Genomic DNA, 18,803 nt, shown 5'->3' with positions numbered 1-18,803 from the left:
CTCCCTTGGAGACCAGCTGCAGCAGCTTGACACGATGACTCCTCTCTCCTTTCACACGTGCATGGCCACAAGTGTAATCCCACTGAGGCCACAAGGATCTGTCCCTCCACAAAACCCAAGCACCCTCAGCACGAGCCCCACTAACTGCTTGGGCTGGGACCGGTTGTGCCCTTCCCGTTGCCACGTTTCAGGAGTGGAATGACACAGCACCCTGACTGACAGCACTATTGGACATCCTTGCTTCCTAGGAGTGTGTTTTCAGCAGCCCAACTCCTGCCAGTCCACTGCTCCTGATGACTTCCATTCATTTTTTGGGCCACTTTTTAAGCTGATGCAGAATTGAATGAATGTAGCCTTGTGCGTTGTTGTGTGTCCAGAAAGATGCTGGCCGGGCTCAGCTTCTCCTATGTTTATTGCAGTGCACTGTGAAGCTAGTGAGTGGAGTCCATGGAGCCCTTGCACAAAGAGAGGAAAAACATGTGGTTTCAGAAAAGGAAATGAAGTAAGGTTCAGAGAGATCGTGCAGCATCCGTCAGCAAGGGGCAATCCTTGCCCTGCCACAAGCGAAAGCAGGAAGTGTATTGTACAAAGAAAGAAATGTCAGAAGGAAGGAAAAGGTACCACATTGTTATCATCATATGAGACTGGTATTGTGCTTGTTGAATGACCCCTGTCTGAATCCCCAGGCCTTCACTAAAGCTCCCCTTGACGTGGTGCTCGACGGGCTGGAGAGGGCTGTGGCCCTCGCCTGGAGGGAATCAAGTCCTGGCGCCGCTCAAAACGTGCACTGCGTGTGACCTAGAGAGGGCAGGGCGGGCTAGATGGGAAGGCATGCTCTTGGTGCTGCTGCAGGAGCTCTCAGATGTTGCATGTGAAACTCAGAGCAAAAAGATCCACCTTGGTGGAGCCATTTATGAGGGCATCAGGCAGCCAAATGTCACACTTCAGCCATGGGGTTCCTCCAAACCAGTTCCTGTTTCATGCTTCCCTACAGGTAAGACAGTTGCAGTGTTGTGGCCTCTCTCCCACCCTGAACTCTTTCTACAACATGGCCTGATCCTGCCATTTGCCTTTGGCTCATGGAGTCCCAGTGTGGGAGAAAGACCACAACACTGCATGGCAGCCAAGGGAATCTCCACTTGGTTTCACCCCATGAGCAAGAGTGCCAGCAGAACTTCCCCTCCCTGTGTGCCAGCTGGTGAATGGCATCTCCCCTTAAGAATGGGAGATGCTCCAGAGCTCTGTGAAAGAACAATTTGTACAAATTCCACTCAGCAGAGATTGCTGTTCCATCCTTCCCTGTCCTCCCCTTCCTGCAGCAGGGAAGTTTCTTGATCTGTTCCCAGTGCAGTTACTTTGGCTGGCACAGAATTGTTGCTGGAATAGTTCCTTTTCTTCATCCTTCTCATTTCCCCATCCTTCCCATTTCCCCATCTCTTCCATATCCTCATCCTTCCCATCTCCCCACCTCTTCCATTTCCCCATCCTTCCTATTTCCCCATCCTCCCTATTTCCCCATCTCTTCCATATCCTCTTCCTTCCTATCTCACCATCCTTCCCATCTTCCCATCTCTTCCACTTCCCCATCCTTCCCATTTCCCCCTCTCTTCCATTTCTCCATCCTTCCCATCTCACCATCTCTTCCACTTCTCTACCCTTCTCATTTCCTCCTGCTCTTCCATTTTCCCCCTTTCCTCCCAACTCAAAAGTCAGGCTTCAGCCTGGGGATGAGTGGAAGAAGTGGAGCAGCTGCCCCTTGTTGTGAACCAGTTGTACCAAGCTGTAAGTTATGGTTTGGGTGTTAAACCATCACTAGGGTTGCTGCAGGTTACTTACAGAAACCTTAAAGAGCTTTGGAGCTTTTCACCCTTTTGAAGGGTGTTATCTAAGGATATAGAACCACAGAACTTTGTTGGTTGGAGATGGCCTCTAAGATATCAAATCCAACCATCAACCCAACACCACCATGGCCACTAAACCCTGTCCCAAAGTGCCATGGCCACAGGTTTCTTGAACACCTCAGGAGTGGTGACTCCACCACCTCCCTGGGCAGCCTGTTCCAATCCCTGACCACTCTGGCAGCAAGGAAATTTTTCCTAATCTCCAACCTAACCTTCCCCTGGCACAAATTCAGGCCATGGCCTCTCATCTTATCTCCTGATCTAAGGGAGGTGGCCAAGAAGGCCAATGGCATCCTGGCCTGCATCAGGAATAGTGTGGCCAGCAGGAGCAGGGAAGACATTCTGCCCCTGTGCTCAGCACTGGTTAAGCCACACCTGGAGTCCTGTGTCCAGTTCTGGGCTCCTCATTTTAAGAAGGACATTGAGAGACTTGAAGGTGTCCAGAGAAGGGCAAGGAGGCTGGGGAGGGGTCTGGAGCACAGCCCTATGAGGAGAGGCTGAGGGAGCTGGGGTTGCTTAGCCTGGAGAAGAGGAGGCTCAGGGGAGACCTTCTTGCTGCCTACAACTCCCTAAAGGGAGGTTGTAGCCAGGTGGGGGTTGGTCTCTTCTCCCAGGCAAGCAGCACCAGAACAAGAGGACACAGTCTCAAGCTGTGCCAGGGAAGTTTAGGCTGGAGGTGAAGAGAAAGTTCTTCCCAGAGAGAGTTGTTAACCATTGGAATGTGCTGCCCAGGGAGGTGGTGGAGTCACCATCCCTGGAGGTGTTCAAGAGGGGATTGGATGTGGCACTTGAAGCCATGGTTTAGTTAGTCATGAGGTCTGTGGTGACAGGTTGGGCTTGATGATCTCTGAGGTCTTTTCCAATCTTATTGATTCTATGATTCTATGATGTTAGGGCTTGGAAAGGACCTCCTGACTGGACACAGAGTGGTGCCACTTAGTCTTCAAGTTTTGTCCCCACATTTCATGGGCTATGGAGGTATTGGGGCACCAGTAGTGGAGCACCAACGCTGACATTGCTCCATAGGATCACAGAATGTTAGGGGTTGGAAGGGACCTTCAGAGATCATTGAGTCCAAGCCCCCTGCCAGAGCAGGATCACAGAATTCAGCACAGGTCACACATCAGGTGTGAATGACTTATGGGAACTTATGGTGGCAGATGTCACCTTCTTCTCCCTGTGTCAGGCAGCACCTTGAAGAGGTAGAGGGGAAGGGCCAAGCCAAGCTGGTTATGGATTCACTCAGGCTTAGAATCCATGTCCAAAACGTCCATGTTTGCCTCTGCTCCTGCACAGTGTCACAGCTCACAGCACAGGCACCAGAGCAGGGGGGAAGAGCCCTTTGCTGAATCCACCCAAGCTGCTTTTGCCAGAGCTGAAAATACAGAAGTGCAGTGTGATTCTGGCATTGTGAAACCGGGGCTGTTTGGAGGCGCTAATGATGTTGTGTGCTTGCTTATGGCCATTTGGCAGTCACTTCAGAGTGGACAAGACATTTCTGTGTGAGAAACCCCTGCTGTTCCTGTGCACTGGGCACTTGAGAAGAAACTACTCATGCATTTTACTGTCAGCTTGTGTTTTATGGGCCCTAAGCCAAGCCTTGCTTGAAAAATGCTGCACACCACAAGAATTCCTTCGTAGTGATGAACCTTTTCCCCTTGTTCTTTTTGGGTGCATAAAGGTGGTGGTGGTGGTGGGGTGGTTTTCTTCTTCCTGAACATGTCACAAGCTATTTTTCTGGCCTGTTTTAAACTCAGTGGGCAATTCCTTCAAAAGCCCAGGTAGGTAGAGGGAGCCTCCACTCCCACTCTACCCATGCCTTTGGGATTTTTATGGCTGTGTCTGGCAGACATAGCGTTCAAAGGCTCTGAAATGCACCACTCCATTTTCAGAAGGCACAAAAAGCTCCCCCATTCACTTTCCTACACCTTCCCAGGGAGATGAATTTCAAACTGTGGGGGGTTTAAAAATGTAATTCCTCAAGCTGAGGAAATTCACCCACCAAGCAGTAGGTGAAACAGCTTTGAAGGGATGGAATACAGTGACAAGCCAGGAAAATGAGAGTTAAGCTCAAGGTGGTCCTTCTGCTCCTATTGGAACAGGGAAATGGAACTTTCCAGCTTAATCTCCAGGCATCTTATCTTCTCTGCTGCCACTGTCCCTTCTTACATAGGGAGAAACTCCTGCTCCCCTTTGAACAGCAGAATAAGTGCAGCAGAAATCAAGCCAGGCTCTGCTCTCGGGGCTGGTTGCGTCCAGCCAGCGAGCACAGAGAGAGGTAACAGCAAAAGCATTTTGGGAAAGGGAAAGTAAATATGTTTCTATTTATTGTTAGGAAATATTGGAGCTGCATTTGGTGCTGTTGCACAAGTCCCCACGGCTGCTCAGGCGCTGCTGTGGAGTTCAGCTGTGCCGGCGGCGGCTTTGGAGCCGGCGGTTCCCAGCAGCGCTGCTAATCTTTCCTTCACGGCCGTGAAGGGAGACTTAGCTCGGCCAGCCCTCTGCCATTTCCATCTCCAGTAGCTGTCTGTGGCCAAGGGAGTCAGGGCAAAGACCACATGATGACGGGCTGTGCTCGTCACAGACGCCTCAGTGCCTTTGCTCAAGGAGCTGAGGTCAGAGACAGGATGTTAGTCAGTTCAGGGGCTGCTATCGCTCAGAGGCAAGGGCATGGCCACGAGGATGAGCAGAGGGCTGGAGCTGCTCTGCTGTGAGGACAGACTGAGGGAGTTGGGGCTGTTCAGTCTGGAGAAGAGAAGGCTCCCAGGAAACCTTCCAGTATCTGAAGGGGGCTACAGGAAAGCTGGGGAGGGACTTTTGAGGGTGTCAGGGAGTGATAGGACTGGGGGGGATGGAGCAAAACTAGAAGTGGGTAGATTCAGATTGGATGTTAGGAAGAACTTGTTCCCCATGAGGGTGGTGAGAGACTGGCACAGGTTGCCCAGGGAAGTGGTGGAAGCCTCCTGCCTGGAGGTGTTTGCAGCCAGGCTGGAGGTGGCTGTGAGCAACCTGCTGTAGTGTGAGGTGTCCCTGCCCATGGCAGGGGGGCTGGAACTGGCTGATCCTTGGGGTCCCTTCCAACCCTGACAATTCTGTGATTCTATGTTTCTGGAATGGCTACATAAAACCAGACAAAGCAGATGAGGAGGGCTGGTGGTTGAATTTTTATTGGCTCCTATCTGCTGCTATGTCATTAATGCTTGTGAGACCTACTCTGACTCTTTTAGTTACCTCACTGGTTACAAAATGAAGTTTTACTTAGAGAATCATAGAATCATAGCACTGTGTCCAATTCTGGAGCCCTTGTTATGAGGAGAATATTGAGGTGCTGAGAGGTGTCCAGAGAAGGGCCATGAGGATGAGCAGAGGGCTGGAGCTGCTCTGCTATGAGGACAGACTGAGAGAGTTGGGGTTGTTCAGTCTGGAGAAGAGAAGGGTCCCAGGAGACCTAATTGTGGCCTTCCAGGATCTGCAGGGGGCTCCAAGAAAGCTGGGGAGGGACTTTTGAGGGTGTCAGGGAGGGATAGGACTGGGGGGAATGGAGCAAAACTAGAAATGGGTAGATTCAGCTTGGATGTTAGGAAGAAGTTGTTCCCCATGAGGGTGGTGAGAGCCTGGCAGAGGTTGCCCAGGGAGGTGGTGGCAGCCTCCTGCCTGGAGGTCTAGTGTTTGCAGAATGGATGCAAAGAAATGGGAATAATGAGGATACAAAGAGCCCAGCCTGCCTGAAATGTTCTTTTTACTCATTTACTAAATTAACTGATGTCAGTGTGTTCTGATGCAGCAGTTCCCACCTGATTCACACACAGACTCCTTTTATACTTTGGTACCATCCAACCCTCAATGTAATTAATGTCATCATTCTCTTTTATTCCTATAATGGTGTTAGGGGTATTTTTGTAGCCTGCCTGACTACATGATTTTAAGTTCCACTTTCCTCTCCTACCTTCCTCTCCCCTCACACTTCTTGCCTCTTACCCCCAGCACAGTGCAGAGTTACTTTTACCTCCCCACACTTAACATCTCTTTGTCTCCAACCTTTGGCTGATAGGCACAGGTTGAGGATCAGAAGTCTCCTGTAGCCATGCCCATTAGTTGTCCATCAAATAGATGTGGAGGACAAGTGCAATGTGCAGAGTTCTTCAAATCCTGCAGATTTACCCATCAACATTATTTCCCTGCCTGGCCAAACACAGGTCCCTCTGAGCTGCTGCTTCTAAGTGTGTGAGGCTGACTTTTTCTGGCCAAAGGACAACTATCAGGACCACACACAAAAGGATTTGTAGGGAAGGAATTGCACATTTTCATGCCTGACTCACTCTGCCAAGAAGAGAATATTCACCACATGACTTTCTGTTGAGCCCCAACTAAACACCCCCCCTACACACACACACTTCTAAGTGTTCAGTGTGAAGAGATTAAAGGACTCACTAAAAGATTGAAGCATGTGGTTCTGACCAAGGTAGACATTTCAGGAGGTTGGGCAGTATAAAAGCCAACAGATAGGCTGCATTCAGCCCATCCCTGGGGCTAGACTTTGGCAGTTGCTCTATCACCTGCTGACCCCTCCCCAGCAGAGAAGGGAACCAGCAAAAGGAGGTTCCACAGGTTGGAAAGGAAATCTAATGAAATAGTCAAATTAGCACCAAGGCAAACACAGGAGATATAAAGTTATGCCCAGCCCAAACAAAGTGCAGCAGTCACAATATCCAGGAAGGCAGCCCCCAAGAGTAGGAAAAGAGTGAAGAGGAGCTGAAGCAGGGAGCCCTAACAGAAGACTGCTCTCTGCTCAGCTAAATTCTCCCTTTATACTGAGTGTGGTGCTCATGGTCTGGGATACACCTGGAGCCAACTCCAGCCAGATGTCCTGGCTTGCTCAGAACTGCTGATGGCCTGCAGCCATGCCATATGGATCCCTGTAGCAATGGAGCACTGAGGGCTCTGGAGTCTAGACTGATTTGTCCCTTTAGTATGTCTCACAAAGAAAAGATTCTGCAGTTAATCTTCACTTGAAGTGCCCCAACTTTACAGTGCACCCAAGGGAGTTTCGCTACCTCTTTGCACAGCTTTTGAACAGCAGCACATCAAATTGGGGTTCCATGACCTTCAACACACATAGAATAGTAGAGTAGAATAGAATAGAGTAGGATAGGATAGGATAGGATAGGATAGGATAGGATAGGATAGGATAGGATAGGATAGGATAGGATAGGATAGGATGGGATAGGATAGAATTGAGTCCAATGATGATAGATTGAGTCCAACCTATCATCCAGCACCATCTAATCAACTAAACCATGGCACCAAGCACCCCATCCAGTCTCTTCCTAAACACCTCCAGTGATGGTGACTCCACCTCCCTGGGCAGCACATTCCAATGGCCAGTCTCTCTTTCTATAAAGAACTTCTTCCTAACATCCAGACTAAACTTCCCCAGCACAACTTGAGTCTGTGTCCTCTTGTTCTGGTGCTGGGTGCCTGGGAGAAGATACCAACCCCCACCTGGCTACAACCTCCCTCCAGGGGGTTGTAGACAGCAAGGTCTCCCCTGAGCCTCCTCTTCTCCAGGCTAAGCAACCCCAGCTCCCTCAGCCTCTCCTCACAGGCCTTGTGCTCCAAACCCCTCAGCAGTACTAGTTTCATTTAGTGTTGGTCCAATTAGAGTTACAGCAGCTTTGATAGACATGTAGTAATGGATGAACAGGTCTTGTGAGGAGCAGCTGAGGGAGCTGGGGTTGTTTGGTCTGGAGTAATGGAGGCTGAGGAGAGACTTTCTCACTTTCTACAACTCCCTGAAAGGAAGTTGGAGCGAGGTGGGTGTTGGTCTCTTCTGGAATGATGATAGAATGAGAGGAAATGGCCTGAAATTGTGCCAGGGGAGGTTTAGGTTGGAGATTAAGAGTTTTTTTTCCCTGCAGGAGTCATGAGGGATTGGCACAGGCTGCCCAGGAAGGTGGTGGAGTCCCCATGCCTGGAGTTGTTCAAGAAACCTTTGGCCATGGTCTAAAGGCCATGGTGGTGTTGGGCTGAGGGTTGCACTTGATGATCTTAGAGCTCTTCTGCAACCAAAGCAATTCTGTGACTGCAGTGGCTGCACATCTGCTTATTCAAAGGTGAACTGCCTTTAAGAGAAGGAGCCATGCACAGTCTGATACTCTATGAGCCACCAAAAGACCAAATTCTCTTCCCACACCAGTCCAACCATTCCTCAATGTGCTGTTTTGAAACTCATTTTTCTGATTTAAAGGGGGGGGAAACAGAGGAATTGGGGAAAACTCTTCAGCTTTTTGGTACTGAGCACTTCTCCTTAGTCATGTTTAAGCCCTAACCATTGCTATGTGGGAAAATAAGGCATTCCAGTCACAACCCATCCCCAGAGTCACATCCTCTCTCCCTCGTGTGTCGGCATTTAAAAGGCGAGGGCTGGAGCACGTGAGCCGGGGAGAGATGGCAGTGCACAGCTCACTGCTCTAACTGTGAGAGATGGGGGTGTCCTGTGTGAAGGTCACTGCTGTGGTTATGGTTAATGACCTTACTCCATGGCAGGTCACAGGACTTCTGAGGCCTCCAGATGAACACCAAGCTAATTACTGCATCCCTGTGTTTACATCCTGCCTACGCCAGCGGGGCCAAGCGCTGGCCTCGGGGAGCCTGAGTTACTATAATTGAGGGATCTGTCTTGTGAAGCCTTTGCTTGTTTATTTTCTGTTTGTTGCTGCCAAGAGGACCTCTGATTTCCTTTCCTTGCAGGGGTTTTGACTCTTTAACTTTAACACATTTCCAGCCTTCAAAGCCGGGGCTGTGGAAGCTGGGAAGCCGCTGGTTGCAACGCGGTGGGAAACGGTGTCCTGGGAATGCCAGGGGGCTGGCACAGGAGGGAGTGAGCTGGGAAGGAGATCTGGGTGAGAAGGGTTAAGAGAGTGAAAATAGGACCAATATGAGTTGGGTCAATCTGTGAATCCAAAGTAACTAATAGTAGAGGATGTGCTGCCTGTAATTCCAGGGGGGGGAACAGCCACTTTTAAACTTCAACCACAGCGCTGGGGCTGTTCAGCCTGGAGAAGAGAAGGCTCTGGGGAGACCTTAGAGCAGCCTTCCAGTACATGAAGGGAGTACAGGAGAGCTGGAGAGGGACTTTTGAAAAGAGCTTGGGGTGACAGGATGAAAGGCAATGGCTTTGAGTTGGGAGAGGGGAGATTGAGACTGGAGATGAGGAAGAAATTCTTTCCAGAGAGGGTGGTGAGACACTGGCACAGGTTGCCCAGGGAGGCTGTGGCTGTTCCCTTCCTGGAGGTGTTCAGAGTCAGATGGGATGAGGCCTTGAGCAACCTGGGCTGGTGGGAGGTGTCCCTGCCCAAGGCAGGGGGGTTGGAACAAAGTGATCTTCAAGGTCCCTTCCAAGCCCAACCCATTCTCTGAATCTATGATTCTCCAAATGTAATCACAGGCAGTTTTGAAGGTCCTATTTGGTTACTGTCTGCAAACTGAGGCCTTAAAATCAGAGCTCACTAGCTGCAGTATTGCATTTTGCTACAAGCATGCTTATTTTCTTTGTGCTAGCATGAACATTACATTCTCATCACACCTCCTAGTCCTGACATGTTTCAGCCATTCAAGATGAGTGCCTCTGCACTTGTGGCACTGTCCTAGCATCGTGGAATTGTTTTGGCTGGAAAAGACCTCTGAGATCACCCAGTCATTGTAGTAGTATCATAGAATCAGTCAGGCTTGGAAGGGACCACAAGGATCATCTAGTTCCAACCCCCCTGCCATGGGCAGGGACACCCCACACTAGATCAAGCTGGCCAGAGCCTCATCCAGCCTGGGCTTAAACACCTCCAGGGCTGGGGCCTCAACCACCTCCCTGGACAACCCATTCCAGGGCTTCACCACTCTCATGGGGAAGAACTTCCTCCTCACCTCCAGCCTGAATCTCCCCACCTCCAGCTTCATTCCATTGCCCCCAGTCCTATCACTCCCTGAGATCCTGAGCAGTCCCTCCCCAGCCTTCTTGTAGCCCCCTTCAGATACTGGAAGGCCAGCACCTCCAGATCCCTCTTGTCATAGGGGCTCCAGAACTGGAGGCAGTACTCCAGGTGGGGTCTCCCCAGAGCTGAGCAGAAGGGGAGAATCCCCTCCCTTGCCCTGCTGGCCACACTTCTCTTGATGCAGCCCAGGATCTGATTGGCTTTCTGGGCTGCAAGTGCACACTGAGAGCTCCTGCTGAGCTTCTTGTCCCCCAGCACCCCCAAGTCTCTCTCCTCAGGGCTGCTTTCCAGCCAGTCCCTGCCCAGCCTGGATTTGTGTCTGGGATTGCCTCCACCCAGCTGCTGGACCCTGCCCTTGGTCCTGTTGACCCTCCTGAGGTTGGCTTGTGCCCACCTCTCCAGCCTGTCCAGGTCCCTCTGGATGCATCCCTTCCCTCCAGCCTGTCTGCTGCACCACACAGCTTGGTGTCATCAGCAAACTTGCTGAGGGTGCACTCAGTGCCACTGTCCATGGCACCCAAAAAGATGTTGAACAAGCCTGGTCCCAGGACTGATCCCTGAGGGACTCTGCTTGTCCCTGGCCTCCACTGGGACCTGGACCCATTGACAGCCACTCTTTGGGTGCAGGCATCAAGCCAGTTCTGTATCCATCTGGTGGTCCAGTCCAACCATTCTCTAACTCTACCAAGGCTGGTGCTAGCCCATGTCCCTCAGCACCACATCCCTGAACAAAATGATCTTCCATCAAAACAATCTTGCCTCTTTGAAACACCTTCAGGGACAGGGATTCAACTGCAGTTGAATTCTCTTCCAGGCTGTGAGAACTCTTTCAGTGAAGAAGTTTCCTTCTCATAGCCCATCCTGAACCTCCCCTGGTGCAACTTGAGGCCATTTCCTCTCATCCTGTCCCCTGTTACTAGGGAGAAGAGACCAAGCCCCGCCTGGCTGCAAGCTGCTTTCAGGTAGAGAGTGAGGAGGTCTGTGCACCACACCAAGGTTGTATTCCTTCACTAACATGCATCTCTGTGAACAATCAGGCTGACAATGGCTGTGGGTGCACCAACCTGTCAGACATCAAACTGGCTTTAGCCTCACAGGTTGCTGTCCCTGTGCTCCTTGGGAGTTCTCCTCTCCTGCTGCCAGCTCCTCTCTTGCCACCTTCCATCTCCCCCTGTCCTGGGGGGCCTGGGAGCCGAGGGGAAGTTACTCAGCTGCACTGATGTCACCTGGAGCATGCTATAAGAAATGTGCTGGGCATGCTGGTGACAAACAGCATCCACCTCTTCATAAGGTGCTGAAGCTGAGAGAGAGGCATGTGGTCAGCTGCTCCTGTCAGGGAAGTGAATCAGAAAAAAGCTGCCTGCATTCTTCTGCTCAAAAGCGATGCGAGAGCTGTTCTCAGATCACTAAACCAAATAAGGGATAGAAAGCAGCTCTTGTTCTCTTTCTGATCTTCCCTTCTGGTGCCTCCTTGTGCTCTGGAATTGGCTGCCTGACTATCTTTTAGATGCCTGAGCTGTGCAGGAAAACTAGGAAGGAATAGAAACCTCTAGGAGCCCCTCTTCCTCCTTCTTCCAAGTGCCCATCAGGTATTCATTCAGCACCAAGTCTCTAAAATGTTCCTTCTGGAATCATATTGCTTGGGACTGAGAGGAGCAGCTCCAGCTTTAGGTGGGGAAGTTTAGGTGTAGCTGTGTCTACACTGCTAAAGAAAAGCAGGCAAAAGTCCACTACCTGGCCACGAGGCTGAGGGCAACCTTCTGGCCTGCATCTAAACTAACTGGGAGTATTCCCTCCGCAGGAGATTTGTCTGGGGAAGAGGAATGCAGGTCAGAGCCCCCAGACAAACTCCCAGCTATGCTGTGCAGGCACACAAAGGTCTGACTGGTCTCTGGTTTTCTTCCTTGGTACAGCTGTGCTTCAGTTATCACAGGATCAGAGGGTTTTAGGGGTTGGAAGGCAACTCCAGAGGTCATCCAGTCCAACCCCCCTGCCAGAGCAGGAGCAGAGAACCCAGCACAGGTCACACAGGAACACATCCAGACAGGGCTTGAAAGTCTCCAGAGAAGGAGACTCCACAACCTCTCTGGGCAGCCTGCTCCAGGGCTCTGTGACCCTCAAAGTTAAGAAGTTCCTCCTCATGTTGAGGTGGAAGCTCCTGTGCTGGAATTTATATCCATTGTCCTTGTTCCCTCCCTCTTGACCCTCAGCCCTCAGATATTTATGAACATTTATTCAATCCCCTCTCAGTCTTCTCTTCTCCGGACTGAACAGCCCCAGGGCTCTCAGCCTCTCCTCATAGGGCAGTGCTGCAGTCCCTTAATCATCCTGATAGCCCTCCCTTGGACTCTCTCCAGCAGATCCCTGTCCCTCTTGAACTGGGGAGGCCAGAACTGGATGGGATATTCCAGGTGTGGCCTCACCAGGGCAGAGTAGAGAGGGAAGAGAACCTGCCTGGATCTGCTGGACACACTGCTCTGACTGCACCCCATGGATCCCATTGGCCTTCTTGGCCAGAAGGACACATTGCTGGCCCATGCAAAACTTGTTGTCCACCAGGACTCACAGGTCTTTCTCCATGGGGCTGCTGTCAAGTTATCTGTGACACCTGCAGCAGCTTCACATTGCTGAGCTCCAGGGAGAGGCAAAGAGGAGGCTGTGGCACAGGGCAGAGACCATGAGTGAAAGAGCAGAGCAATGTTCTCTCTTACCCCACGTTAATTCTTTGCACTGCATGTACACCCCCAGGAACCTATCTCTCCACTCTGATCTTTCTAACACCACTTCAGTCAATGGTTCCAGGTCCTTATCCTAACTTGCAGTGCTTTAAGTAGCTCTTCCTGAGGGAGGGACAAGTTTGTCCCAGTTGGAAGAGGAAATGAGCCTCCTCTGGGCTGTGTACCACAGCAAGGTACCTTGAGAGCTTCTTACTCTTGACAACTTCTTTCTCCTGACTCTCCAGAAGACCACAGCAAGTTGTTTTCTCAGCTCTGGGCAATATTTCCACAAACCAGAGGTGAAGTGAAGTGGCTGCTGACATCAGGGCTCCCCCAGCCTTCCCCACCTGGAGATCTAAACCCCCTCAACACTTTGTCTTGGGAAGAAGAGCAAACACAAGAGAGAAGCTTGCTGGCACATCTAGCAGTTCTAGTCCAACAATTCCAAACATTTGGGGCACATGAGCTAGAGAGTAAATCAGGCAGTGGATGTTTCAGTCCTACTGGTGAGACATGCAGCAGTGTTTAATCAGCTAAATCCTGGGCTGTGGAACACTTCCATGTATAGCAGTGCTGCTAGGACACTGCCTGTCGTGGACACTCATTCACCATTGTCTTCCTTTTAAAGGGCCTGATCCAAGAACCACTGCAAGCCCATTGGCTTTGGAGTACTTTGGAGCTAGCTATAAAGGAAGGGTTTTCAGCCCTCCTTTGGAGCAAAGTGGAAACAAAGGAGCACTTTTTGGCTGCTGTTTCCCCTGATCTTGCTGGATATTCGCCTGTTCTTCCCCACCCAGGCAGCTCTGTTTGCTTTTCCCCACCCAAGCCTCTGCATCTCCAGCCTTGTCTCTTCTCAGCCCACTCTCCCTGCCAGCTCTGACACCTGATGTAGCATTTGGTCTGCTCAGGCTGCCACCTCCCAGCTCTCCTCCCTCTCAAAACGATGAAGAAAGCACTGGCTGCCATAACTGCCCTTTACAAAGGTGCAAAGAAGCATTCCCAAGGAGCTGGGAACATCCAATGTTATTACCAGAGATCATCAAGATCAGGTTGTGGGAATCTGTCATGAAAGATTTATTAGGAGGTCAGACAAACATCCATCAGAGACAGTCTCAGTAAGTTAGCCTCGTAGCCTGGCAAGCACAGAATGGTTTGGGTTGGAAGGGACACCTTAAATACATCTAGTTCCAAGCCCACTGCTGTGGGCAGGGACATCTCCCACCAGCCCAGCTCGCTCAAGGCCTCATCCAGCGTGGTCTTAACACCTTAAGCACCTTAACATCTTAACCACTTTCAAGGCTGAAGCATCCACAGCCTCCCTGGGCAACCTGTTCCAGTGTCTCACCACCCTCACTGGGAAGAATTTCTTCCTCCTCTCCAGTCTCAGCCTCCCCTCTTCCAGCCCACAGCCATTGCCCCTTGTGCTGACACGACAGGTCCTTGTGAAAAGCTCCTCCCCAGCTCTCCTGTAGCCTCCTCAGGTACTGGCAGGCTGCTATTAGATCTCCCTGGAGCCTTCTCTCCTCCAGGCTGAACAGCCCCAACTCTCTCAGCCTGTCCCCATGGGAGAGGTGCTCCAGCCCTCTGACCACAAGGGTTTAAATAAGACTTTGATAAGCATTCCTAAAACTGCTACCACATTTCCTCACTTTTTGCTTCTTGCCTCTTCCCTTCTGTCAGGCTTCCAGAGAAAGCCAGCCATGCTGCACACTTACAGAGCACAAATCCAGGGATCTCTGCCCGCTGACATCAACATAAGGCCTCCTGCTGCCTTTACCCAGCTCAGACTTTCATTTGGGCTTGAGTCAAGGAAGTGAGAACCAATTTGCCTTTCATTTTGCCCACTCGAGCTGCTTGCATCGCTTGGATATCTGCTCGTGCCTGCCTTTGCCTGCATCAGCTGTGAATTATTGTTGCAGGAGGAGCAGAGGGCTGGATTTTCCTATGGAAAATGTCAGCAAACTTGTTAGCCTAAATCCACCAGAGACAGCAGCTAGCACCTCGCTGCCAGGGAAGTGATGCACGGCTCAAGAGCAGATGGAGATGTGGCCTACGAGGGGGCGCAGTGCAGGATGCCTGGCCCTCAACATAAGTGAGTTCATTGTAAGGCCTGATGCAAACAAATACAAATGAGCTGATTTAAAGGCCTGATGCAAGGAAGTATCATTTCTTCCCCCCCCCAAGTCATTTTTGGTGAAGCAATTTTGCAGTGGCCAGAAATTAAAGGAGGGGGGGAAGGGGAGGAAGGGGAAACCTACATTTATCGCTTCAAAACGCACTGGCCATGCAAAACTCAGCTAAAGCAGCTCCTGAATAGTTTCACTTTAGTTCCTTGGAATCCAGGATAGTACCAAAGTGGTTGGAGTCAATGATCTCAAGGACTTTGCCAACCAGTCACTTCTGTGATTTGATGATTTCTCCCCCTCTGCTCTGCTCTGGTGAGACCCCCACCTGGAGCACTGGGTCCAGTTCTGGAGCTTCTATTACAGGAAGGATCTGGAGGTGCTGGAAGGTGTCCAGAGAAGGGTCATGAGGGTGAGCTGAGGGCTGGAGCTGCTCTGCTATAAGGACAGACTGAGGGAGTTGGGGTTGTTCAGGCTGGAGAAGAGAAGGCTCTGAGGAGACCTTATTGTGGCCTTGCAGTATCTGAAGGGGGCTCCAAAAAAGCTGGGGAGGGACTTCTGAGGGTGTCAGGCAGTGATAGGACTGGGGGGGATGGAGCAAAACTAGAAATGGGTAGATTCAGATTGGATGTTAGGAAGTTGTTCTCCATGAGGGTGTTGAGAGACTGGCACAGGTTGCCCAGGGAGGTGGTGGCAGCCTCCTGCCTGGAGGTGTTTGCAGCCAGGCTGGAGGTGGCTGTGAGCAACCTGCTGTGGTGTGAGGTGTCCCTGCCCATGACAGGGGGTTGGAGCTGGCTGATCCGTGTGGTCCCTTCCAACCCTGACAGTTCTATGATTCTGTGAGAAGAATGAACCAGCTGTCTCTGGGTGAAACAAGCAGGTGATATTAAAGCCAGAAGCTAATGATCAGCTGTGAGGATTTTTCTGTTGCTTTTATGATCCACTAAAGGAATTCAATTCTAACCCTTCTCCTACAGCTACAGCAAACAGTAGCCCCAGCAGAAAGATTTACAGCTCCAGTTATGCCTCTGCTTTGTTCTTAAGCATGTTATTTGCTTCTGCCCATTTGCTTTCTGCAGTTCCCCTTCTCATTTGTCATCTGCAGAACTCCATTTAAAAGGCAAACAGGGCTTCAAGACATGAAACACAGCTACATTCCTGAAACATGAGATGAACAGCCCTTCATTCAGGCAACCTTTCATTTACAGTAACATCTAATGGATGCACCAGTTTCATTATGGACAGTGCCTCTCTCCCTGTCATTAGCCTGCAGAAAGGTCTACAACTCTTCAAGCAGTTCAAGGAAAGCTGCTTCAGGCTCTGTGCTGCCTCCTTCCTTCCCTCCCTCCCTCCCTCCCTCCCTCCCCATCACCCCTCGTTCTAAGTGCACAATCTAAAGGCTGCTGCTCTGCAAGCTGCGCTGATTGTTGGCTCCAAGCTGCACTGATTGTTGGCTTCAAGCTGTGAAGGACCCTTCTGAACACTTTTTTATACAAAGCCCCAGCAAGGTCAGGGTTGAGAAAAGTCTCAGCTGGAGGACTTGGATCCCACGAGCTAGTGGCCATTTGTAATTAGTATTAATGACTGGCAGACGACAGATGTTTATTGCCTAAGCAGAAATGTGCATTGCTTACAGCAGAAGGATTGAGTTCAAATTCAGATGAGCTGACTTGAGTGCTTGTACAGATGTGGGCGGTGGGAGGGAGTGCCAGGAGGTGATCCTGGCCCCTGCCACCTTGAAGGATGGGCAAGGGAATAACACTCTGCAAAGAAGAACCCTGAGCCCCGACTGAAGCAGAGCTGGTGCTTTGAAACATTGGGCGTAGGAACTGGCTGGAGGCTGAGCCCAGAGAGTGGTGGTGAATGGTGCCACAGCCAGCTGGCACCCAGGCACCAGTGGTGTGCCCCAGGGATCAGTGCTGGGCCCCATGCTCTTTAATACCTCATTGATGAGCTGGATGAGGGCATTGAGTCCATCATCAGTAAATCTGCAGATGACAACAAGCTGGGGGCAGGAGTTGATCTGTTAGAGGGTAGGAGAGCTCTGCAGAGGGACCTTGCCAGGCTGGACAGATGGGCAGAGGCCAACAGGATGGCATTCAACAAATCCAAGTGCCAGGTGCTGCACTTTGGACACAACAACCCCATGCAGTGCTACAGGCTGGGGTCAGAGTGGCTGGAAAGCAGCCAGGCACAAAGGGGCCTGGGGGTTGACAGCAGCTGAACATGAGGCAGCAATGTGCCCAGGGGGCCAAGAAGGCCAATGGCATCCTAGACTGGATCAGAAATAGTGTGGCCAGCAGGAGCAGGGAAGTCATTCTGCCCTGTGCTCAGCACTGGTTAGGCCACAATTTGAGTCCTGTGTCCAGTTCTGGGCTCCTCAGTTTAGGAAAGATGTTGAGAAGCTGAACGGTGTCCAGAGAAGGGCAACAAAGCTGGGGAGGGGTCTGGAGCACAGCCCTGTGAGGAGAGGCTGAGGGAGCTGGGGTTGCTTAGCCTAGAAAGAGGAGGCTCAGGGGAGACCTTCTTGCTCTTTACAGGTTATAGCCAGGTGGGGGTTGGTCTCTTCTCCCAGGCAGCCAGCACCAGAACAAGAGGACACAGTCTCAAGCTGTGCCAGGGGAGGTTTAGGCTGGAGGTGAGGAGAAAGTTCTTCCCAGCAAGAGTATTTGACCACTGGAAAGTGCTGCCCAGGGAGGTGGTGGAGTCCCCATCCCTGGAGGTGTTCAAGAGGGGATTGGATGTGGCACTTGGAGCCATGGTTTAGTTAGCCATGAGGTGTTGGGTGCCAGGTTGGACTTGATGATCTCTGAGGTCTTTTCCAACCTGATTGATTCTGTGATTCTGTGATGCACAGTCACACACCAACCCCATTCTTCACATTCCACTTGAGGCTACTCATCGAGCTGGCTGCTCACTCCAGTGTGCAAAGCCTGTGTCACTGCAGGCAGCTAGAAATGCACAGCTCCTTCCCAGAGGGATTAAAAAAGAAGAAACTTAGCACATTCTTCAGGGGGGGGGGAAGAATGAAAAAGAAGGCAAGACAGCCTGGATAAAAATTTTACATGGACAATTTCTCTCTGTGATTCATTTTGAATGGAAGACTTATAGGCAATGTGGAAATATTTGCATTCAAGGCTTTTTTCCCTCCCTGACTGTCCTTCATGACCTCTGCTTAGAAATCCTTTGTTCCTTTCCTTTGCCTTTTTTTTGTGTGTGATGTTTTATAGAGCTGGATTTTCCAAAGGACTGGAAAATACCAGATTATCAAAGTCATCACAGTTCCCAGAAATCTGCCTCAGAAGCAAGCAGGCAGATTTGGAAACAGCTTTGCCTTCCTCTTAGGTTCCTGTGGAGCACCCTGCCAGCTTGTCCACTCCGCTGGCCTTTGGCAGCCCACCTAGCAGGCTGACGAGGACCTGAGGTCATAGAATCATTGTGGTTGCAAAAGGCAACTTTAAGGGCAAGTCCAACCACTCTAGTTCCACTTCTTGCAAGATCAGAACCTGAGATACTTTTGATAGCTCCCTGAGATTCCTAGGGAAAGGTTGGAGGCAAGCTTTCAGAGGCAAGCCAAGAGTCTTGGTGTGATCCCAATCTCCCTCTCCACAAGCTGCTCTCTACCTAGTGAGCTGCCAGGTATCACAGTACCATAGAATGGTCCAGGCTGGAGGAGACCTCCAAAGCTCATCCAGTCTGAGCTCCCTGCAGTCAGCAGGGACACAGAGCCCCCACCTTGAATATCTCCAGGGATGGAGCCTCAACCACCTCCCTGGGCAACCTGTTCCAGTCTTCCACCACCCTTATGCTGCAGAACTTCTTCCTGACATCCAATCTAAATCTGCCCTTCTCTAGTTTGAAGCCATTGCCCCTCATCCTGTCCCTGCAGGCCTTTACAAACAGTCTCTCTCCATCCTTCCTGTAGGTACTGGAAGGCTGCTATTAGGTCTCCCTGGAGCCTTCTCTTCTCCAGGCTGAACACCCCCATCTCCCTCAGCCTGGCCTCATAGCAGAGCTGCTCCAACTCCCTGATCATTTTCATGGCCCTCCTCTGGACCCTCTCCATCAGGTCCA

The 18,803-nt window shown here is 50.9% G+C and overlaps 1 protein-coding gene across 1 annotated transcript in view; it reads left to right on the top strand.

Annotated features, from left to right (window-relative positions):
- Nucleotides 1-18,803, top strand: part of RSPO3 (R-spondin 3) — an 86,801-nt gene that overhangs the window by 54,048 nt on the left and 13,950 nt on the right. The window contains exon 4 of the mRNA XM_009909533.2: nucleotides 420-617. Coding sequence (XP_009907835.1) covers nucleotides 420-617 — 198 coding nt within the window. The remainder of the gene's footprint in view (nucleotides 1-419; nucleotides 618-18,803) is intronic.

This window comes from Dryobates pubescens, chromosome 28, assembly GCF_014839835.1.
Source record: "Dryobates pubescens isolate bDryPub1 chromosome 28, bDryPub1.pri, whole genome shotgun sequence".
Taxonomy (NCBI): domain Eukaryota; kingdom Metazoa; phylum Chordata; class Aves; order Piciformes; family Picidae; genus Dryobates; species Dryobates pubescens.
This window is presented reverse-complemented; position numbering and strand designations above follow the sequence as displayed.